At 33.8% G+C, this 23,323-nt stretch overlaps 3 protein-coding genes and 1 pseudogene across 4 annotated transcripts; 2 read left to right on the top strand and 2 right to left on the bottom strand.

Moving 5' to 3' along the window:
- The first annotated feature begins 3,344 nt into the window (after positions 1 to 3,344).
- Positions 3,345 to 4,910, top strand: LOC126764207 (uncharacterized). 2 transcript variants are annotated; one of them, XR_007667824.1, is made up of 3 exons: positions 3,345 to 3,866; positions 3,960 to 4,140; positions 4,201 to 4,910. XR_007667824.1 is itself a non-coding variant. In XM_050482002.1 (2 exons), the coding sequence occupies exon 2, from the start codon at positions 4,261 to 4,263 to the stop codon at positions 4,783 to 4,785; it is 525 nt and encodes a 174-aa protein (XP_050337959.1). In that variant the 5' UTR covers positions 3,345 to 4,140; positions 4,201 to 4,260; the 3' UTR covers positions 4,786 to 4,894. The 2 variants fall into 2 exon arrangements, 1 of the variants encoding a protein (XP_050337959.1); XM_050482002.1 differs by having other exon boundaries at positions 3,345 to 4,140; positions 4,201 to 4,894.
- Positions 4,911 to 4,978: 68 nt separating this feature from the next.
- On the bottom strand, positions 4,979 to 5,989 carry LOC126764185 (putative nuclease HARBI1). Its single transcript, XM_050481975.1, has 3 exons — positions 5,628 to 5,989; positions 5,420 to 5,564; positions 4,979 to 5,355 (listed from the first exon to the last, which is right to left on the bottom strand). The coding sequence occupies exons 1-3, from the start codon at positions 5,724 to 5,726 to the stop codon at positions 4,979 to 4,981; spliced, it is 621 nt and encodes a 206-aa protein (XP_050337932.1). The 5' UTR covers positions 5,727 to 5,989.
- Positions 5,990 to 12,341: 6,352 nt separating this feature from the next.
- On the top strand, positions 12,342 to 13,384 carry LOC126764146 (probable deoxyhypusine synthase; annotated as a pseudogene).
- A 1,788-nt stretch (positions 13,385 to 15,172) lies between these two features.
- LOC126764038 (uncharacterized) lies at positions 15,173 to 22,145 on the bottom strand. Its single transcript, XM_050481764.1, has one exon. It carries the CDS (start codon positions 21,935 to 21,937, stop codon positions 15,599 to 15,601), a length of 6,339 nt encoding a protein of 2,112 aa, XP_050337721.1. The 5' UTR covers positions 21,938 to 22,145; the 3' UTR covers positions 15,173 to 15,598.
- Positions 22,146 to 23,323: the final 1,178 nt, after the last annotated feature.

Below are 23,323 nucleotides of genomic sequence, written 5' to 3'. Positions count from 1 at the left end.
TAATGATAGTTCACCGGAAAATCTGATATACTCAGTAGAAACCCCAGTAAATGTCTTTAAAAACCAACTTTTTATCTCTGAAGGACCGGAATCTTCACATAAATTCGAAATAATTTTTCCAATGTACCATAGACATCTTATCACAGAAAAAATCCTTTCCGAGGAGTCACTGAATTCACTTTTAAAAAAACATCTAAATCCTTCAATAATAAATGGCATTCAAACAACAGAAACGATTATGCTAAAAATTCAAGCCATTTACCCTCTACATTTCGCTAATTACAAAATACGATTCACACAACTTGCTGTCGAAGATATTACAAATACGGATGATCAAGACAGAATTATTATCGAAGAACATAACCGTGCCCATAGAAACGAAAAAGAAAATAAATTACAGATTTTGGAAAAATATTATTTTCCCGCGATGGCGAAGAAAGTTAGGAAAATAATTAAGTTGTGCAGAATATGTAAAGAGAACAAATATGACCGACATCCAAACAATCCAAAACTCGGCGCTACACCTCTACCAGAGTACGCAGGACATACCATTCATATAGACATTTTTTCGACAGGCAAGCACTTACTTCTATTGACAAATTTTCAAAATTAGCTGTAATAAAAAATATAGACGGGAAAAGTATCGAAAACATAAAAAAACCATTAAGAGACATAATATTTTACTTCGGAGTAACCAAATGCATGGTTTTTGACAACGAAAAGACATTTAGTTCACAACCAATAAAATTCATGCTAGAAAATGAATTTAACATACAAATTTTCACTGCACCACCATACAAAAGCGAAGTGAACGGACAAATAGAAAGATTCCACTCGACATTTCGAAATAATGAGATGCCTTAGACAAGAATACCCAGACAAAAACTTTGAGGACCTTTTGCAATGGTCTGTAAACGAATACAATCATACTATCCACTCCGTTACAGGAAAAAAACCAGTTGACATATTTTTTGGCAGACCCTGTCCATCCAATCGCGAAAATCGGGAAGAGACTAGAACAAAAACTCTCGAAAAACTTAAAAAAGCACAAGAACGTGACCTACAATACCATAATAGAAAATAAAAGATCACTAGACTACATAGGATCAGCCTGGAAATGGATAGCTGGCAACCCGGACCATGACGATTTAGTAGCCATCAACAGCAAATTTAAAGAAGTAATCGAGAATAACAACCAACAATTAATAATCAACAAAAACATTTTAGAAAGAATAAACAATATAACAGAAATTAGCAACTCAATAATAAAGTCTCTAGGAAGTAGTAACGAATTTCAAACCGCCCTAATACTTAAATATAAATTTAAAATTGACATAATCAAAGATGAGTTAGAAAATATTAAAAGAGCAATTCACTTAACTAAAGCGAACATTATTAACTTAGTTATTATTAACAATCAAGAAGCTCATAGAATAAATAAAATTTTTATCCAAGAGAATCTGCAATTTGGTTCGTTAGAAGAATCTCTGAATTTTGCAGACGTTCAAAACTAATTTATATGATAAAAATACCGAAAACCGGTAAAGAAATTTGCAAATCTATTACAATTAAGCCTTTAAGTAAAAACGAAACTATTTTAAAGATAAATTTTGAAAAAATACTGAAATGTAATGAAGAATATTATGGTATAGAAAAATATTGTAAAATAACAAATGAAATAAAAATTTGCAAACAAACCCAAATTGTTAATTTGGAAAACGAAAATTGTATAAAAAATTTAATAAGGAATAAACCATATAAGTGCACTGTAACAAATACGGAACATGTTAAAAATATTGTAGAAATAAATAATGGATTAATACCTTTAAATAATTTCGAAGGAAATTTACTACAAATAATAATACTAGAAAATTAAGAGGATCATATTTGATAAGAATCTTTAATGAAACTATAAGAATAAATAACATGAATTTTACAACTTTAGAACAACATAGCTTGAGACCACTGCTTGCTTTAATCCAACATTCAAACTCAAATTCAGAGTTCGAGGAAGTTCTATCCTTAAAACTTATGAAAGAGCTTAATATAAAAAATATTAAAAAAATAAGATTTCTGAATCTTTTAGTGAAATCCAGTTTATTCACTCATTTTGGGCTATTAGCCCTAGTACTTACCATAATTGCAATTTTCAGATGCAAAAAGCGCGTAAAGCCTGAAATAATTATTAGCAAACCGGAATCATTTCAAATGACAGTAATTAAAAGGACGCAGCATAGAAGTTTTAACGACATCCCATTTTTTTAATTAATCAAGCGGGGACGCTTGATATTTCGGAGGGAGGAGTTAACACAATATTTTATGAACTACTACATAAATTCCATTCCCACCGTATATGCTAGAAACATGCAAACCGTTTGCATACTTTGGAGTCCTATTACAACCAAAAGTGCAACTGCGCTAAACGCGCATCCGCTAAATTCTTAAGTGAGCGAAACACGAGCAACCATGTCTTCTCCCCCAAAACCAAATAGCTGCAGGTGAGCGCTACACGCGCAAACCCTTTTAGCTGACCAAGCATCTTTGGTCACGTAGGCCGGCTCAAGCATAGGTTAGATTATAAACTTTAAAGTTAAGTGTAGTCAGTCTTTTTAAGTTACTAGACTCGACAGGCACATAGTGCCGCTAAAAAAACATAAATAATTTTAAGATAATAAAATAGGCACATATGTAGTGCCGACCTAATAAAATTAATTAATAAATAAACCTCCGTCTCGTTAATTTATACAGCCTATGCCCAAAGGGTTTCGTTTACACCCGAACTGACTAACATACTCCTCTCCATTTCAACCAGCGTTTTATTAAACCTTTCTGCAACGCCGTGCTGCTGAGGTGTGTATGGAACACTAAGTTGCCGTATTATACCATTTTCTTTTAAGAAATTATCAAACGAATTATTTACGAACTCTGTACCATTATCGCTTCGTAGCACTTTGAGTTTCTTGCCACTTTGGCACCCTGCCATTGTTTTTAACTCCTTAAATTTATTGAAGACTTCATCTTTACTCTTCAAAAAATAAACAAAAACGTATCGCGTTTTATCATCAATAAACGTTAGAAAATATCTTGCGCCACCAAGTGATGGAATTCTCATTGGGCCGTACACATCACTGTGAACTACTCCCAATATTTCCACTGATCGCCTTTCTGTACTGCTATATGGTTTCTGCGTACATTTGCTTGTCATACACACAGTACAACAAATTTCTTGTGGTACTCTAACCTTCATTCCACGAACCATTTGCTTCTCATTCAATAATCGTAGCTTGGCAAAATTAATATGACCATAGCGCGAATGCCACTTCATAGCATCATCAATTGATTTCCTTGCAAAAAACAATGTGTTTTTATTTGGCTCTAAAATAAACAAATCACTGACCTTATTTGCATGTAAAACTATTCCTCCGTGCTGATTCTTGATTGTTGCCGTTTGCTTGTTGAATTCTACAATGTATCCACTGTTGACTGCCTTTGCAACCGAAACGAAGTTGCATTGCAACCCTGATACATACAACACATCAACAAGTGTTACGTCACACATGTTCGACTTCAAACGCACAACTCCTCTGCCAGTAGCTAAAATTTTGTTGTCACCTGCTAGTATGATCGCTTCTTCACATTGCTCGAACTCGACAAACATATTCAGCCCTATTCTGCATTTCTACTCGAATCGAAATTTTCTCCGATTGGCAACTTTGGTATTCTGCGTTTCGATTTAACTTCGAAAATTCCAATTCTATGTATTCTGCATTGCGATCGTAATTACGTTGATGTACGTTGAAGTTTTGTTGGCGGAAAGCCGTTATATTCATTTTCGTGCACTTGGATAAAATAATTTCCTCAAATATGTAAGTAAAACTTTATGATTATAGTTGTAAAAGATATAATGGTGGTGTCCTTGGTTGTTTGTGCTTAAATGATATTTTTTGATATGTTTGCAGGTCAAAAGTAACAACGGCAGAGCAATACGAAAAATTGTGTGATATGATGGCCACAAAAAGAGATATTGCGCAGGGCTTCCAAAAGCGACCGAAGGAAGAAGTACAAGAGTTTTGGGAGGAGGTTGCAAGGAATTTAAATGCACTTGGCCCACCAACAAAAGATTCCAATACATGGAGAAAGGTAAGGTATTACCTACAATTAATTTCAAAAAATTAAGTTAAGTCTAACGTTTTCGTGCAGGTCTGGATTGACTGGAAATGCTACATGAAGCGAAAATTATCGCATAACAAAAAATAAAGGATGAGCACCGGTGGAGGTCCTTGCCGTTTACAACGCATAAGCCCACTGGAGGAAAAGGTGATAGCTTTGACGGGTTTGGAAACATGCACAAGTGGAATAAGTGGGGCCCGCGATTATGGCGATAGTGTGGAGGTAGAAGATGCTGCCGAAACCACTGAAATGGACACTTCCGCTCGTTCGGATGATATCCCTTCAACCAGTGGAGCTAGCAGCCAAAATAGAGAGCCGAGAGCAGACTTCTTCATTACTCATTCTTCATTACTTAAGCAACAGATTCAAAATCAAAAAGAATTTTATGCAGAGACGAAAAAATTCAATGAAGCTGCCTTTGGTAAAATGGAAGAAGTTACTAAATATTTACGGTACATGAATCGTTCTCTTGAAACTTTGGCGGCAACTGCAGTGAAGCAACTTGAAGAACAGAAGCGACACAATAGAATTAAGGAAGAGCTGTTGAAGGAAAAAGTAGAAATAAAAATGCAAATGCTAAGATTAGATCCAAATTATAAGCCTGATTCAAAGTAGTCATTTTTTAATTGTTAGCCTTTTATTTATTTTACTATTATTCATTTATATAACGAGCTGTGAAATGAAAAAAAAGCATTTAATTTTTTAATGTAGGAGCTGTAAAATGGACTGAATGCAATTGTTTTTATTTAATAGAGTAATGTAGAGCATATTTTGAATAAAATAAAAAATGAATATAAAATATTTTAATTTAAAAAGCAGAAAGTATATTGTCTCTAATACGGTTTGCTATGGAAGCATAATTGGGGTCATTGCTTTGTTCTTCTTCCTCTTCCTCACGGTTTTCAAAATCGAATTTATTTGCGCTCAAATCATCCACTTTGTAGTGGATGCAAATATAATGGAGGGCACAAGCAACGTTTACAATTTGACATGCTTTTTCCGGTGAGTAGTGTAGTTCTCGAGCTCCCAACAAGCATCGAAAACGATTCTTCAAGACCCCAATTGTCCGCTCTACAATATTTCTCGTTTTAGAGTGCCTCATATTGTAACTTCTTTTTTGGCTGCCATGATTTACGGACCGATACGGAGTCATTAGCCAAGGCTGCAATGGATACCCAGCATCGCCTGTTAAAAAAGCAAATAACTATTCAACACTGAGTTTAAGAAACGTACATATGTATTTAAATACCTAACAGCCATGTATTTCTTTCGCCTTCGCGATATCGCCGTTCCATCTGAAAGTTCAACTTGCTCAATCCCCACACATGTGAGTCGTGATTGCATCCTGGATACCGCGCATCAATGCTTTTTATGCGTAATCTGTTATCGCATACCTAAAAATAAATTGATAAAATTATTTCAATTGTGGCACTGATGTAAGAAAAAATAATCCTCACCACCATAGCATTGATGCTGTAAAAACCTTTTCTATTGTAGTATAGAAAACCCTCTTTAGACGGTTTTCTTATTTTTATATGCGTACCATCAACGCACATTATGACTCCTGGGAAGCCTGCCTTCGCATAAAACTCCTGTTTTGCTTGTTTTTTTTCCTCGTCGGTCTACTCAAATTTTATCCACTCACGGCAAAGCTTTCTTTCCATGACATCGAGAAAATTCGATAGTGACTTTGACACTGTTGACTGACCCATTGCTACGTTGTAATCAGTACCAACTCCATGTTGGTAACTGCCTTCCGCAAAAAATCTCAAAGCAGCAACTATTCGATTGAGCGGAGATAAAGACGTCAAAGTACTTGCTCGAGTTCCTTCCGCAAAACTGTCTAGGACGTACTTGAAAGCGTCCTTGTTGAGTCTAAAGTTTTTTTTGAACCTAAATAAGTAAATAAATTATTAAAAGAAAATACAATTTATCACTTTCAACTCAATTTCTTACAATTCGGCACTCATTTCAAAAGGATTGCACATATCTCTTAATCTTCTCCTTTCAATTCTGGCCACGGCATTATCGGATGCATTGCTCTCCTCCTCAAGTAATATCGCTGCCGCTACTGATTCCATGTTAGTGTTTTTTAAATAAAACGCGATATAATTTCTTTATTTTAATAAATCAACAATAATTTGTGTATTTTTGCTTTGTTATGTTTCATTTTCACACGTTTCAAGGCACACAGCTGACTTCGAAAGAGCCACAGCTCTTCCTCTTCTTCTTTCAATCCAATCGTAACTCAGAATACCTACTTTCGATTCAGACGGAGCGTAGAGCGGGAACGTAATCGAAATGCAGAATAGGGCTGATTTCGATCGCAGCATAAATGTGATGAGGCGCCGCTGTCGACGCACCAAACGCCGGCATGTAACTGTTTCAACCCGACTGTTGCAAACAATCCGTTACTGTTGCTATTGTCACTCTTCTGATTGTTGTTTTGTTGTTGCTTTTCTCTGCACTGAGCAGCGAAATGCCGCTTTTTGCCGCAACTGTAGCATTTGAAAATTTTCCGCTTGCTCTTTTGACCGCTGCTAGCTGTATTCTGCACGTTTGTATGTACAGTTTTGCTATTCTTTTTATCGCATGTACTTTCGCGTACCATAAACGCTTGCACATTACCTTCGGTCTGCTCCGAACTGGTGCACTTTCGACGTTCACGCTCTTCTATTAACTTTATCTTCACAGCACTAAGCTTTCGTAACTCATCTCGAGATTCTAATGCCACAACCAAATTCTCGAATGAATTTGGAGGGCTGGCGAGTAACATTATTACACAGAACTCATCTTGTAAATTAACTCCAATCTCTTCAAGCTTTTCTGCAACTGATGTGAAATCGCAAACATATTGCTGCACACATTCACCGTCGCTCATACGCATACCAACCAACAAAGTCACCTTACGCACTGATTGACTAACATCAATTACGTGTATATAATTGATAGAAAATATATTTTTAACATCTAAAGCCGTGTAAAGTGCAAAAGTGAATTTTTGATTTCGGGAAATACGATGTTTTTTGCTATTAAAACAAAGAAAATATTGTTTTTAAAAGCACGCGCCTAACATATTCGTAAAGTAGAAAGAAAAACTAGTATTTTGAGTATTTTAAGACATTTCCCGTGAAAATTGGTGCACGTTTTCGGAAAAGCCGCTTTGCTGAACATTCACCTATTCAAAGAATTGAGGTTTTTTTCTATAATTGTTCTGTTAAATTTTAAAAATCTAAGTTGCCTCTGGAAATGTATTAAAATAATAAATAATACGCGCTATAGAAAGGAAACATATATTTTCAAAAATATAAGGAAACATCAAATAGAAATATATTTGCGCGGTAAGGCATTATTGATTGAGAGTGGCTAAGCGCACAAATAGAATACAAACGCTAATGTCAGAAACAACGTATTTCGCTTTCTCCCTCCGCTACGAGCGGAAACCGTTTTGTTCTCATTTTCATGCGAACAATGTTGCCATTACTCAAAACGCATATGTAGTTTTGCACACATCTAACTTTTCATTTATAATTTTTCGTAATATAAAATATCAAAACTGAAATCAAACTAGTAAAACTAGTTTATATATTTATAAATAATAGCATTCGATTCTGATTTTGCGTTAGTTTAAGAAAATTTCAAATATATTGAAGATTTTTATAATTACTACAGTATATCGAGCCTGGCAACCCTGCATTGTGAGAGAGCAATCAGCTGAGTCGTTTCTATGGGGAAAACCCCAAGTCGTTGGAAATTCTACGGTAAGTGGGCGGTAGAAGCGTTTTTGGGTAATTATTTACATTGCCCTCCCATAAGATTCATTTGTGTACGTGCGTTTGAAGAAACAGTGGGTTATAACCTGGAATTATTATTGAAATTACTTTTTATAAGGAAGCTTAAATAAATTACCTGGTTTGAAACTTTTTGCTTCGAAAATTATCCCTATGTTTCGAAGCATATACACTTGTGAACAATTTTATTCAAAAACGAAATTAAACAAACATAAAATAAGAAGTAGGTTATCTGATTTAAATTTTGGTACAATTATGCGTGTAGCTGCAACAAATGAGATTAAACCAAACATAGAAATTATTGTATGAAATAAACTAAATTAAATGCTGTTATAAAGACATGTTAAAAAAATTATTACTAAAATAAAATATTTATTATACTTTTTGTTATTTATCTTACATTTTATAAATTTATAGTAGTTAAAAAGAAACTTAAAATTGTTAGGCAATTTTACAGTTATTACCCACAGTGCAACTTCCCATATATGCGCGCGCTCTCATTTGTAAACATGGTGTGGCGAAATACGTTGCTCTCATTTGTAAATATGGAGTGGTAAAATACGTTGCTCTAACTTCCCTCTTCATGTTTGCCTGCGATGATCCCCTCAAAATATGCACTCGTGCCCGAACGGGCAAAATGCCACTGAGGGCTAATATGCCCACCCCTGATATAAATGATCAGGATGACGATAAAAGTTGGCATCCACTTGACTGTGTGTCTGTCCGTCCGTGCAAGCTGTAACTTGAGTAAAAGTTGAGACATCTCTATGAAACTTAGTACAAAAGTACAAAAAAATTTCAAGATCCTAGATGGGCACAATCAGACCACTGCCACGCCCACAAATCGTCATTAACCGAAAACATATAAAGTGCCACAACTAAGCACTCAATTAAGATATAAATAAGTAATTTGGTACAGAGGATCGCAGTAGCAAGGGGCGCTTGTGGACAAAATCTTTTGAAAAAGTGCACGGGGTCCCGATCTCTAACAAGTTCAATGTAAATATCTCCTTAACCACTTAGGCTACAACAAGCATATTTGCTGAGTACAAATCTTATAAGAACATTTACCGATAGTGTGAAAATGTAAAAACTACTAAAAGCGCGATTAATCAATAACTAAATACGCCAAAGACATAAAATTTTACCACCGAGATGGTATAAGAAGGCCATATTTGAGCTGGTGTAAAAATTGGACAATGATCGTGGCATCGCTCACTTTATGGTGAAATCTCGGGAACCGACTGACCGATTTCGAAAAATTTAGTACGTGCCATTCTTATGACACAATGTGAAAATGGACGAAATCGGATAACAACCACGCTTTCCTCCCTTATAACACAATTTTAAATTCAGCTTAATTTGTTCAGTTTCCAGTACACAAATCAGGAAGTAATTAATATAACGGGATACAACTTTGCACAAATAATGTCTTTAGTGTGTGCCTTATGACGAAAAATTGTTTAAATCCAATAAAAACTATTCAATTCCCTAGGTACCGAATATTTAGACGTCGGTGCCTATAGTTGACTTTTGATATATCGGTCAATGTGTGATATATATAACTGAAATGGTAAAAAAGAGGTGGATCCAATCAATACTTCCCTTAGCCCCCATATCACTAATATAAATATTTTAGAACTTCCGGGAAACTTTGTAAAGCACATATCGGCCAATATGTGAGTTATCCCAATGAAAAGAAGAGCGCTTGTTTTATTAACTGGGTATCTTTATACCTAAAATAAACAAATTTGAGCGAAAAATTTGCCTATCCCCTAAATAACTGAAATCAGGATTTTCGAACATCAGGCTGACTGTACTCTATATGATTGGTTTTACACCTTAAATTATTTCCCTGTCTTTGATTCTTGCAAGTTGCAAGAGTACAAAATTTTCGATTACACCCGAACTTAGCCTTCCTTACTTGTTTTCAATTTCTATTACTATTGTCATTATTCAGTAAACGTCTCTGTATTTCCCGTCTGTAATCATCGTCCATATTTCCATCCCTTGCACTATATTATGACTGTGTTCAAATATTTCGGAGAATATATGTATATATTATATTATATATATATTTTGAACATGTCTTTTCCTCTATATTTCGAATATAAAAATTTAAACGGTTAATGATCAGTTAGAATTTTGAATTTTCTTTTATAAAGTTATGGCCTGAAGTAGTAAACACTCCACAAATTCTTTGTCTGTTACCGAATAAATTATTTCATGATTGTTTAAAGTTCTAGAGGCATAACACACCGAATGTCCTTCTTGTGACAACACTGCTCCTATTGCATAATTGGATGCATCTGTTGTCAACGTAAATTGTTTCTCAAAATCTGGATAACGCAAAATCGGATGTGTACTTATTAACCTTCTTTATTTTTCGAATGCTTCAATATACGTGGGATCTTTTAAATTAATTTTATCTCCCTTCCTTAGATTATTTGTGACTGGTTGGCCTACTTTCTCGTAGTCTTTAATAAGCTTTTTATAATACCCTGTAGCACTCAAGAAACTATTCATTTGTTTCTCTGTTCGTTATAACTCAAGATTGTTTATTGCCTTAATCTTGTTTTCATATGCCCTAAAAATTTTGTTTCCTTTTTCATAAAATTACATTTCTCTATTTGAATTTTTAAATTTTGATTTTCAAGGACTTCGAAAATCTCTGTTATGGCTTTAATATGTTCACTTAAAGATGTGTTCAAAATCAAAATATCGTCCAAATAGACAACACATGCCAAGTGGCGGCTGCATTATTTAACCCGAATGGCAGTTTTATAAATTCATATATGTAAACCATGTGGCGTTACAAATGCTGTTTTTTCTCAATCTTCATTTTTTACTTAAATTTGGTGATATCCCTTCGGTAAATTTATTTTTGTAAAGTATTGGGCACGGCCTAGTTTTTCTAATATTGAATCAATATTGGGCAAAGGATATTTGTCATCTATTATTAATTCATTTAATTTTCGTAATCTACAACAACCCAAATTTTTTTATGCCTGAGTTGCCCATTTTTTTGGAGCAACTATTAAAGGGTTTGAATACCTTGATGAACTCTTATCGTTCTAATTTCGTGTTGAATTTTCGTTGTACTACTAAGCACATCTCCTTCTTTAAAAAATAATCTATTATACGTTTTCTTATTTTGTTCATTTCCTCCTTGTTTAAATGATCGAGTTGTGAATTTTTTATATCACCATCTACTGATTCAAGTGAACAAATTTTTTTGGCATAAGGCTTGTTTATAAAATTCACTGATTTCTCATTTAAAATTAAAAAACCTTCTTCGAAATTAAGTAATGCATTTAGACTATTTAATAAGTCTGCACCTATGTATAATGAACTGATATGAACGGTTGGGTAGTGACTGACTTTCCACCTGAGCCGACATCATTCTGGAAGTCGTAACTCCTTTGGAGTATGGGTATGCACTTAAAAATAAATAGGGGGATTTTCTTGCTCTTGCAAAACCCTTGCACGGTACACGTATTTTACGAATTTTCCAATTGGTGTAACGACACAACAACAAAACACATGCAGAAAAATATTTGCTATGACTGTAAATATGTATGTCAGACCAAAACCCATGCTTATTTTCATGCAATGACACGTAAAAAAATAATTGCAACTCTGTGCCAGCTATCTTGTTATATAAAGACATACATATTTCGCTGTTAAATTGTTAAGTAGATTTTATAATTTCTTCTTAAACTATAAAAACTTGTTTTTTTCGCCAATTCACAATAGCCATGCACAATAGTCATTCTCAATAAATTGACCGAATCAGCTGATCATATGTCACTAGATTCTGCAATGGGTGCTCTCATAGCCTTGCTTATTTCGGTAAAGGATTTTTGCATTTTGTGTGATCGTGCAAGAGCAATAGAAGCTCCCTAGGGTCTTTACTCGTAATGTTTGTAAAATGAATTCGTTTTATCACAATATTTTTAAAACACAGTATATACAGTAGAAAACCTTTTCGTGGTAGCTTTCTGAGGGGTGAGTAGCAGCCATCTTTCAGTGGTAGCAACGCAGTGCTGTATAAATTGAGGCAGAAAATACTTAGCAAATTTATTTTAATAAATAATAAAAGCTATAAATATTGTTGCTTAATATAAAAGGAAATTATTTATTAATGTTATATATTTACTAATAGGTGATTTAAATGCCATAGTATGCAATATTTCGCCCATAAAAATATCATTTACTGATATTCAGATATTCTTTTTGTAGTCAGTTCCTAATAACAAAATTCAGCCCTATTTTTCGATTTCTCGGTGGTGAGTTTTCTTCTGAATGTATTTGTTTACATTTGACCGACAGAAAACATAAAAAGTGCAGCAGCTTTTCATATTCGAACATTCAAATTAAATCAAAACAAAGTTTAGTTTGTATAAAGTTATAAATATTTTATTTAAAGTTTAATAATTGGAGTGAACATAAGTTTTATACAATAGAAAATGTCCGTTGAACCAGATATCGCCAATAAAGCGGTACTTAAACGAAGTGAAAATATACCGGAAAACACACCCATCGTGGGGGGCTATGATTGGAATCAAGGAATTGATTACTCAGAATTAATTGAGTCGTGTATTAATACGGGGTTTCAAGCTACTAATCTTGGGTTGGCAATAAGAGAAATCAATCTAATGGTAATGTAACCATTTTTTTATGGAAAGGTTTATGTATTTTAAAATATTCTTAGCTTGATTGTAGGCAGCAGCCGTTGAAACCTGTAGAAGCCGATTTGCATGAAACGGATGAATTCAGCTGTACAATATCCCTTGGATTCACATCTAATCTAGTGTCGTCGGGATTACGGGAGACATTACGATTGGATTGTGTAGAAACGACATGCCGCTACTTGATGAAATGGTTGAAGAGCAAAAAACGAAAGGCTTGATTTGGTCTCCTTCTTGTATTATACAACGACTTGGGGGAAGGATAAACGACACCAGCTCAATATACTACTGGGCTGCGAAACATAAAATACCTGTGTTTTGCCCTGCGCTTACAGATGGTAGCCTAGGTGACATGATGTATTTCCACTATGGCTGTGAAAGCCACCAAATCGGGAATGATTATAATTGGTGGAGCCGATTATTCCGTTTTTATTAACACAGCTTCGAAATTCGATGGCAGTGACAGTGGTGCTCGACCAGATGAGGCTATTTCTTGGGGTAAAATAAAGAAAGAAGCTTCACCAGTTAAGGTGTATGCAGAAGCTAGTTTAGTAGTGCCATTGATTGTTGGTGAGACTTTTGTTAAAAGACATTTCAATGCAAAAAAAAGGTAATGAACCATGATAATAAATAATTGTAAAAAATGCAAATTTGTGGACTCTAATTTGTAATAGTAAACGAACTTTTTAATAAAGTTTAGTCAATAACGACTTACGATCTTCGTCACCAGAAGATCTATAGTATATTTATATTCGATCAAGGACTGTTAACTCGTTTCAGATTTAATTTATTGGCATATGTATTTCTTCTTACTTTTTATTCCAACGAAATTAAACAAATTTTATTAACATTATAAATATTTTTAATAATTTATTTTTGAATTATTAAGTTTTGCATTTTTCCACACCACCACTGAAGTTTGCAATAAGGCGCGTTACCGACTTTTTTTTAGGTGTTCGGTCCCCCGGTAGGCCTATTTTCAGCTTCACAACTTAAAACAAAAATAAATAATAACTTACATAAAAATTTAAATAAAAAATATTGCACAAAATAATTTAATAAGATTTTTAAGCTCCCACAATAGATGCATTCATCCTATAACTCTATTAAATATATTAAAATATAGAAACTAACTTTTAGAAGGGGGAAGAAGTTACCTATGTGAAATGCACAAAAATTTGATGTGCCGAAAATGAGGGCTGGCTGCCTGCCTATTAAAAATTCTTAAAAATAAATAAGTTCTAATTCTTATAAAAAGGTATTTTAAAACGTCGGGTTGTGAATTTTCGCAGCAATAAAAAAGCTCTACATCTCCCATCATACTATGTAATTTTTTTGAAAATCCTACAAGATGACAACAAGAATCAAAATTGTCATTCAATATTGCATCAAGTTTTTTCAAAAAATCTATGAAGCGTTCAGGAGCTTTTACCAGATTTGATGAATCGTACACTTTTTCTTTTGTAAAAGTGAATGCGTCGTCAGGGATCTGATCTTTTTCAAAAGGTGGCAAAGGTTGGGAACAATTATGCAATTTAAAATATTCATAATACATATAACCGCAAAAATATGCAAATGAATTTCGCTGTAGGAAATCGCTTTCAATTACATCGATTTCGATACAATTCCTAACATTATACAGTTTTCACAAATTTGACATGTCTAAGGCCCCAAGATTGGCGGAAAAGGTCAGAAAACATAGAAGGAGTTGTTTTTGTGTTCAATCCTCCCCCTTTCCTAATCTGTCCGAAGTAGTGTTCTAGTTCGTCTTGGCAAAGTCTTCTTGTCTTGATATATTCAAAAGACATTTTTTTCTTAACCTCCGAAAACAGCACATAACTTCGTTATTTTTCAATATTTTTGTAAAAAAAACATAAAAAATAGCCGAAAATATACCTTATTATGTCCAAAGAACTTCGAAAATTTCGATTAAGTACTTTCTTTAAAAAATCAGGAAATTCGCCTAATTTTCCATGGGTAACACTGGTATAGACCCTTAAATATTTGATGAATGTACATATATATAAAAATTCACCCAAGTGTCACTAAATACCTAACACATATTCCAAAATAAATTCATACCTTGCTAATTCTCTCACTCAAGAATTCGGCATTCTTCTGTAAACACAAACTTATTAAAAACTTCGACATATTTCTAATATATTTATACACCTTACCTTAATCTTTCTTTATTTCAGCAACAACACTTATTCACAATATAAACAATAAAAACTTATTAATAACACTAATATAATAACACTTCAACATTTCTGTTTAAACTCAATTTCCAATTGATTTTTCCTATAACGGCTAACGAATTGTCAATTTGTATACATATGTATGTCAAACGACAAATTACCACACAGGATTGTATCCTACTGCCTTCACTTATTCCTTACCTCGGGTGGGGGGGCAATAAGTGATAGCTAACGGCTCCTTTATTTGAAATATTTCCTTTTAATTCTTCTTTTACCCCTTACCACTGGTGGGGGGAAGTAAAATTTGTAAATAAAAGGAATGTTTTCGATTGAGATTTTCTTTCAAATCTGATCTTTATTTCGTATTTTTCTTGCTTATATACAATTTGTAAAACTATCTTATCTATCTAAATATATGCGTATGTGTGTATATTATATGTATTGCAGCATATTGTTTATTGTTGCTTGACATGGGGTTGTTTTGATACATATGTGTGTGTATGATAATCTTATCTCTTCTCTAAATTTATGACATGTGTCCCTATGCATTTTTGTTTTTATTGCATGCGCATTGCATGTAAATGCATTATGTATGTACATATATATGTTTATTAATATATAAATAGATATTTGTATTCAGTAGAATTTCGGCTTTGCTGATAAATAAGCATGTTCAATGATATTTGAACATATTGCCGAGGGAAAGAAATGATTATTAGTGGACTGTATTTTTTATGTAATTAATATTCTACCGGTTGGGAATATTGACAATGATTCTATCAGCATGATTCGCTTTACATTTATAACGGAAATATAGTATTAAAAGGCATAATATTACAATTACTACTAACACTAAAGATATATGTCCGCTATGGTTTCTTAAATTTAACTCACTTAATTTTAATTCGTTGTTGCTGATCTTGTCAATGTCTTCTCGTAGCTTTCTCTGCTGTTCGTTGTCGTCTATTCTACTTATTTGAAGAGTAGTTATATGGTCCTCCGCTATTTCCTTTATAGTTGTCACGATCGGGTCCAACGTCGGTTTGATGTCGCTCTGCATTTTAAATATTTGCATACCGATTAAGGTGATACTTTCATATCTTGCAGTACAGCCAGCTTTGATTGAAAGAATTCCTTGTGCCGGAATATCCAATATCTGCGTTTTGCCCTTTTGACAGTCTAGATGGATCGTAGAATTTTTGAACACTTTAAAGATCCAGGTATTTTCTTCAAAGAGTTCTGACCAAAATATTGATTTAGTCACTTCCTCATATTTACAGTTGGTGTGTCCGCTTTTTAACAACGCTGAAAGTTCGCATGTTTGATCTAAAGCAGGTTGCCATGGAGATTTTCCTTTGCATATTAAATGGTTGTTGAGGCTTTTTGTACATTTATTTAATTCTGCTTGTGACATCAAAAAATATGAGTTAAGTCCAAAGTTGTAAACTAAAAATTCGTTTCTTAGTTTTGCTTTTAATAGTCTTCCATTATATTCATGTGGAATTACTATTAGTTTGTATATTTCAGATGATTCACTTTGAATTAAAGGTAGTTCTGCCTTTATGACTAATTTATCGTCCACAATTAATCCTCGTGTTTTCATCAAATTGTATACATCTCTTAGTTGTGTGTTGGTTTGTTGTCCAGGTATTAACAACTTTGCTGGCAGTTTGTCCTTTATTAACATCAGTTCTGTTTGTAATTGTGTTGGAGTCAAAAGTGTTGGATTTATTCTTCCTTGGTTTAAATCTATCAGCAATTCTATTACTGCATTTTGTATTTTTTCACATTCACTCAATAATATGGTAATTTGAGTAACTAACATTTGAAATTGAATCGCCATTTTATCACGATTTATGTCCTTTATAATTTCGGATTGATATTTGTTTATTTGTGTTTGGATTTTAAAGAACTGCGAATTGACTTCATTCAAATTTTTATTTATAATGTTGGCTGTAGAGTTTATTAAGGATATTTGAGATTTTAGCCTGTTCTTGATCTGATGTTGATTAGAAAGTAACGTTTTAAAATTACTTTCTATTACTTCTTGATCATCTGTATCCATTAATCCAAACAGCATGTTGTAAATTGAACCGACCCATTCTAATGGAGCTCTTTTTTGCCTTTTATTGTATACAATCAAATTATGATTGTGAGTTAAATCTTCGTAACGTTTGCCTAGTGATAATGATATGACATTACATGCTTCTTCAAACTGGGATAATAGCTGGCAATGATTTTTTATTCTTTGAATGCAATTTGGCAACATATTATACTGTTCGAAATATGCATTAAGATCATAATATATAAGCAAATCCCAGGTAGATGTGATTACATCCATTTTTCCCAGTGAGTCCAGATAAATTGTAGTATTTTCAGGAAGTTTGCTCACTGTTGCACTTCTTTCTTGAGGAATGTGTATGTTCATACCAAGAGTACTTGTTGCCATGTAAAGAAACGCTAAGATCAAGAGCGCAAACATACTTACAGGTTGCTTCTTCATAGGTTTGGTTGTGATTGCAGAAGTTCTTACGCCATTTCTTTCTTCATTATTGTCTGCTTGTTTTATAAGTGGACATAATTTGTGGATTGGTCTTTTCAATGTGTTGTTGGAAAGCTTTAACGTCACAACTCGAACACGTCCATCATTTCCTGCATGCGTTTCTATAACTTTTCCAAGAGGCCATTTGGTAGGCTGTGTATTTTCATCTTTTACAATGACAATATCTCCTTCTTTTATATTATTCGCTGGAATTTTCCACTTATTCCTTTGTTGAAGTGTATGTAAATACTCATCTTTCCACCGATTCCAAAAATCTCGGTGAATTTTTTGTATTAATTTCCATTTATTTAACGAGGAAATGTTTACATCTGCACCCGAAGAGGGAATTGATAACATAGGTTTTCCTATTAAAAAGTGTCCTGGTGTTAACGCATCTATTCCATTATCATCGTTTATAGCATATAATGGACGCGAATTTAACGAAGCTTCTATTTGTGCTAAAACTGTTGACATTTCTTCAAAAGTTAGCTTAGTGTCTCCAACTGCTCTTTTTAAGTGGTATTTCATTCCCTTTACTCCTGCTTCCCACATTCCTCCAAAATGTGGGCCTGCCGGGGGAGAAAAATGCCAAGATATTTGTTCATTCGCTAAAATTGATGATACTTCATTGTTATTTTTTACTGCATGTTTGAACTCCTTATCAATACATCTGCTGGCTCCAACAAAATTTGTTCCATTATCGGAGTACATATGAAGACTCTTTCCTCTTCTGGCAAAAAATCGTCTTAACGCTGCTAGAAAAGCTTCAGTCGATAAATCGCTTACAGCTTCTAGATGTATTGCTTTTGTTGAAAGACATACAAAAACTGCTACATATCCTTTGAATGATTTTTGCCCACGGCCTTTAGAACATCTCATCTGAAACGGTCCAGCATAGTCAACTCCGGCGTAGGTAAAAGGACTTGATGGTGACACTCTGAATTCTGGTAAATTGCCCATTATTTGTTTTGCTGTGACTTGGTTGTATCTTATGCATTTGCAACATTTTCGTATACAACTTTTGATTGCATTTTTCAACCCTATGATCCAGTATTGTCTCCTTATTATTGCTTCTGTTAATCTGTTTCCACCATGTAGGGTGGAATGGTGAGCATCTTTAATTATCAACGAACTCAAATAGGATTTGGAAAGAATTATAGGATGTTTTTTGCAATACGGTAATTCTGCGTTTGTTAGTCGTCCTCCCACTCTCATAATGCCATTTTTATCTAAAAATGGATTGAGGTTGACGATTTGACTTGTATTGCTAATGTGTTTTTCACTCATTAACTTATTTATTTCATTTTTAAATAACTGTTTCTGAGTTTGTCGAATGATTATGTTTCTAGCTGATTGGAGTTCCTCTGCAGATAAGTTTACGGTTTGATAATTTCTTTGTTTTTTCCCAAATCGTAGTATATATGCCACAACCCTTTGTAATTTCAACCAACTAGAATATCTGCTAATTAAATTATCCATAAATTCGTTCTGATCCTTTGATGTTAACAATATTCTTGCTGAGTTGTTTGTTTTGACTTCTGGCCATTGACTTTCAGATAATTTCAGCCATTTTGGTCCATACCACCAAATGTCTAGATTTGATATTTTCTCCACAGAAATACCTCTTGATGCAACGTCTGCTGGGTTGTCTTTAGAGCTTACATGTTTCCACTTTACTTTAGAAGTAAGCATTTTGATGTCTTCAATTCGATTTCTTATAAATTTGTCTTTATTTTTTGAATTTTCAATCCAGCTTAGAGTTATAGTTGAATCACTCCATGCATAGATTGCTTGACATAAGCTTATTGTTTTTATCACTTTACTGATCAATTTAGCTAACAAGTGTGCTGCGCAGAGTTCTAATTTCGGAATTGTTTTTCGGTTTTTGAGCGGGTTTACTTTTGTTTTTGCCGTTAAAAGTTTAACATTATTACCCTTTTTTATGTATATAACTGCGGCATAAGCTCTTTCTGAAGCATCGCAGAAACCATGCATTTGAATTTGAGAGTCCATACAAGTTCCTATCCATCGTGGAATTCGTACATTTTCTATTAAATGCAATTTCTCTATGAATTGCATCCATTCCTTCTGTAGGTCTTCTGATAGTTGATTATCCCAGCTAGATTGCAGTGTCCAAAGTTTTTGAATGTATAACTTTGCAATTATAATTATGGGAGAAAGCCAACCCAGTGGGTCAAATATTTGTGCAAGCTGAGAAAGAACACTCCTTTTTGTAATAGTTTTTGAATTTTTTAAATTAATTTTAAATTGGAATTGATCTTCCTGTGGATCCCAATGCAGTCCAAGTGTTTTTACAGCTTCATTTTCCTTTATTTGTATGACTTCATTGTCCCCAGTATTAGATATGTTATTAGTAATGCTGGTTTGATTTGATAACCACTTCCTGAGATGAAATCCAAATTCCTGAAGATGATTGCTGATGTTTCGTTGTATATATTCACATTCTTCTACTGAATTTGCACCGGTCATAAGATCATCCATGTAGAAGTCCTCTTTAATTATTTTTTGTAACTTTTCAATTGGACACTTATTAGCGATTTCAAATAATGTACGCACTGCTAGATATGGCGCAGATGCGGTCCCGTATGTTACTGTTGTTAACTCATATTCATCTATTTTTTGCATATTACTTTCACGCCATACAATCCTGTGATATTCCTGATCCTTTTTGGCTATTTTAATTTGCCTGAACATTTTTTCAACATCAGCGGTGATGACAACTTCCCAAAGCCTCCATTTAAGTAAGATATCGAATATGTCTCTTTGTAATTTGGGTCCAGTACACATGATATCATTAAGACTTCTACCATTTGATGTTTTTGCTGATGCATCAAATACCACTCGAAGTTTTGTTGTTATATTATTTTCCCGAATAACAGCTTGATGAGGTAAATAATATTTACCTCTTTGTTTGTCATCAACTTTTCTCATATGGCCAAGGTCTATATATTCTTTGATGAATTTGCTGTATTCTTCTTTGAGTTTACTGTTGCTCTTGAATCTGTTTTCCATTGATATTAGACGCGCTACTGCCTTCTTACGTGATTCTCCTAATTCTTTATCTTTTTTGAATGGAATTTCCACAATAAATCTGCCATCTGCATCTCTTTTGGTAGTTTCTTCGTACTGCTTCAAGGTGGTGTCATCTTCTTGTACATCATCATCAGTTGATATGTCTTCGATTTCCCAAAATCGTTCCAAATTAGTTACCGCTGTCGTTATTTTGCCAGTAACTTTTGCTTTAACTATGCCAGATAATATCCAGCCGAATTTCGTCGCTTGACCAAGAACACCGTGATCTTTTTTAATTCCGTTTTCAATTATACTGCTGAATATATCTCCTCCAATTATCATATCAATTCTGTCTGATTTGTTGAATAACGGATCAGCAAGAGTATAATTTTCCCAAATTTTAAAGTTGTAATTAAATGAGATATCCGGTTGTGCACTGGTTAGAACTGGTAAAACTACGGCATTTACCTTTTCTTTGTAGTTACTTAAAAATCTTGGTTTAATTTCAACTTGAATTGTAGCTTTTGATTCACCAACTACAGCGTCACTTAAACCATATAGTTTTGTTTTTGTTTTCATCCTCGGCAGTTTTAATATCTGTGCTGCTTCTTCGGATATTGTGGTTATTTGTGATCCTTGATCTATAAGTGCGCGTAGCAATATATATTCTCCACTTGCTGTCTTTGCTCTTATTTGAGCTGTAGCTAGTATAACAGCTTTTGAGCTATTTGTTGTGGACATAACTTTTTTGCTCTCTTCGGATTCAACATGTAGGGTGTCATGATGATTTCGAGAACATTTCGTACACTTGATGTTGCTGTTGCAAATTTCTCCCCAATTATGATTTAGGCACCTGTAACAGATTTTGTTGTCTTTTACATATTTACGTCTATCATCAATGGTTATGCTTTTGAATCTTCTGCATTGCTGTAAAGTGTGACCTACAATTTTACAATAGGAACACATCTGCTTGATTGGCTGTCTTGTATTATTGAAGGTATTATTGACTTTGAACATATGTTGTTTACGATTTTTATTAAGATGTTCTTTATCAGCCACTGCTTTCAATGTTTGAAAATGTTGATCCAAAAAATCTCTGATGTCCGATAATTGTTGAATTTCTCTCGTCTTTTTAACTGTTTGCTCATATAACTTCAGTCCTTCTTTGTCTAACTTCCGGACAATTACACGCGCAATAAATGGATCAGCTTGTTCAATGCTTATTCCCAGTGACTCTATAGCATTAAGACACTCATTTGTTGTATCTAATAGTTGTCTCACGCTTTCAGCATTGTCACTATTTATATTTGGTTGATCCATTATTCTATCCCACTGTGTTGTGAACAGAATTCTTTGGTTGTCATACCTTTGTTTTAGCAGACTCCATGCAGCTTCATAATTTCTTGTTGAAATTTGTAGGTGCTGAATTAATCGCGCAGCTTCGCCTTTTAAGCAGAGACGAAGACGCAGCATTTTCTCTGCGCTTGGCAACTGCTCGTTATTGTGTACCATTTCTTGGAACACGTTATAAAAATTTGCCCATTCTTTAATATCGCCATAGAATATTGGAATTTTTAATTTTTCCAAATCCAAATTAGGGCGATAAGAAATTTGAGGCTCTTCTTTTTTTAATTTCCTTTTTAAATTCTGAAGATCTTCGTAATATTCGTCACATATTTTTTCGAATATGTCTTCAATTTCAACATTAAAATCTAATTTGCTTTTTTAGATTTTGGATGTCATTGAATAAGCAGTCTAAGCCTTTTATTTGATCGTTGTCAATCGTTAGTTCCATGCTTAGATCTTCCATTTTTCTTCTGAGGTTTTCAATTTTCCTCATGAATATGGAAGTTTTTTGATCTGGATTAGTGCATCGTATTTGAACTGTTTCAATTTGCCGATCAAATTCGACTAGAGGCTTATCTTTTAAAATGCTCATCTTTAATGCATTGATTGCCTCTTCGATTTTAATCATAGTGTTATTGTATTCATTCTTCTTGAAGTAATCTTCTTCTCCTATGCCATCTGCCATTAACTTTTCGTGGTTGGTATCGAATTCTTTTTGGTACTTTTCAAGAATTTTAATGTTTTCTTCAATTTTTGCTTTCTTTAATGCCTTTCCTGAAATAGTGTTGGATGTGGACAACACTTTTTCGGCTAAATCTGCCTGGGCATCCAGAATTTTCTTTCTGTTTATACCCATTTCGAGAATTTTTTCGCAAAACTTCTCCTATTTATTGATGAACTGCTTGCTTTTCTCCAAAGAAATCGTGGGAGGTATTTGATTTGGTCGCCTAGTTGACCTTGCTGTGCCTCGACTCACAGCCGCTGAATATTTTTTGGATAGCAGTTAGATCACTGCGTTTAGTCTCTGCTAAAACGGCTTATGCGATCGGTTTTAATGCGGGAATATACACCCGTCTTACATATATTTTTATTTTGTCAATATGCGGGAATATACACCCGTCTTACAATTATTATTTTTATTTTGTCAATATGCGGGAATATACACCCGTCTTACAATTTAATTTTGCCTGTATTTGTATTAATAACAGGGCTTCTTTAATTTAGGCTCGATTGGACCAAATATATGTTAATAAAGGTTAAGCGTTTTGCTTCACTTATTCCTTACCTCGGGTGGGGGGCAATAAATGATAGCTAACGGCTCCTTTATTTGAAATATTTCCTTTTAATTCTTCTTTTACCCCTTACCACTGGTGGGGGGAAGTAAAATTTGTAAATAAAAGGAATGTTTTCGATTGAGATTTTCTTTCAAATCTGATCTTTATTTCGTATTTTTCTTGCTTATATACAATTTGTAAAACTATCTTATCTATCTAAATATATGCGTATGTGTGTATATTATATGTATTGCAGCATATTGTTTATTGCTGCTTG

This window comes from Bactrocera neohumeralis, unplaced genomic scaffold (genome assembly GCF_024586455.1).
Source record: "Bactrocera neohumeralis isolate Rockhampton unplaced genomic scaffold, APGP_CSIRO_Bneo_wtdbg2-racon-allhic-juicebox.fasta_v2 cluster09, whole genome shotgun sequence".
NCBI classification, from domain to species: domain Eukaryota; kingdom Metazoa; phylum Arthropoda; class Insecta; order Diptera; family Tephritidae; genus Bactrocera; species Bactrocera neohumeralis.
The sequence above is the reverse complement of the archived record's forward strand: the minus strand, read 5'-3'. Positions and strand labels throughout refer to the sequence as shown.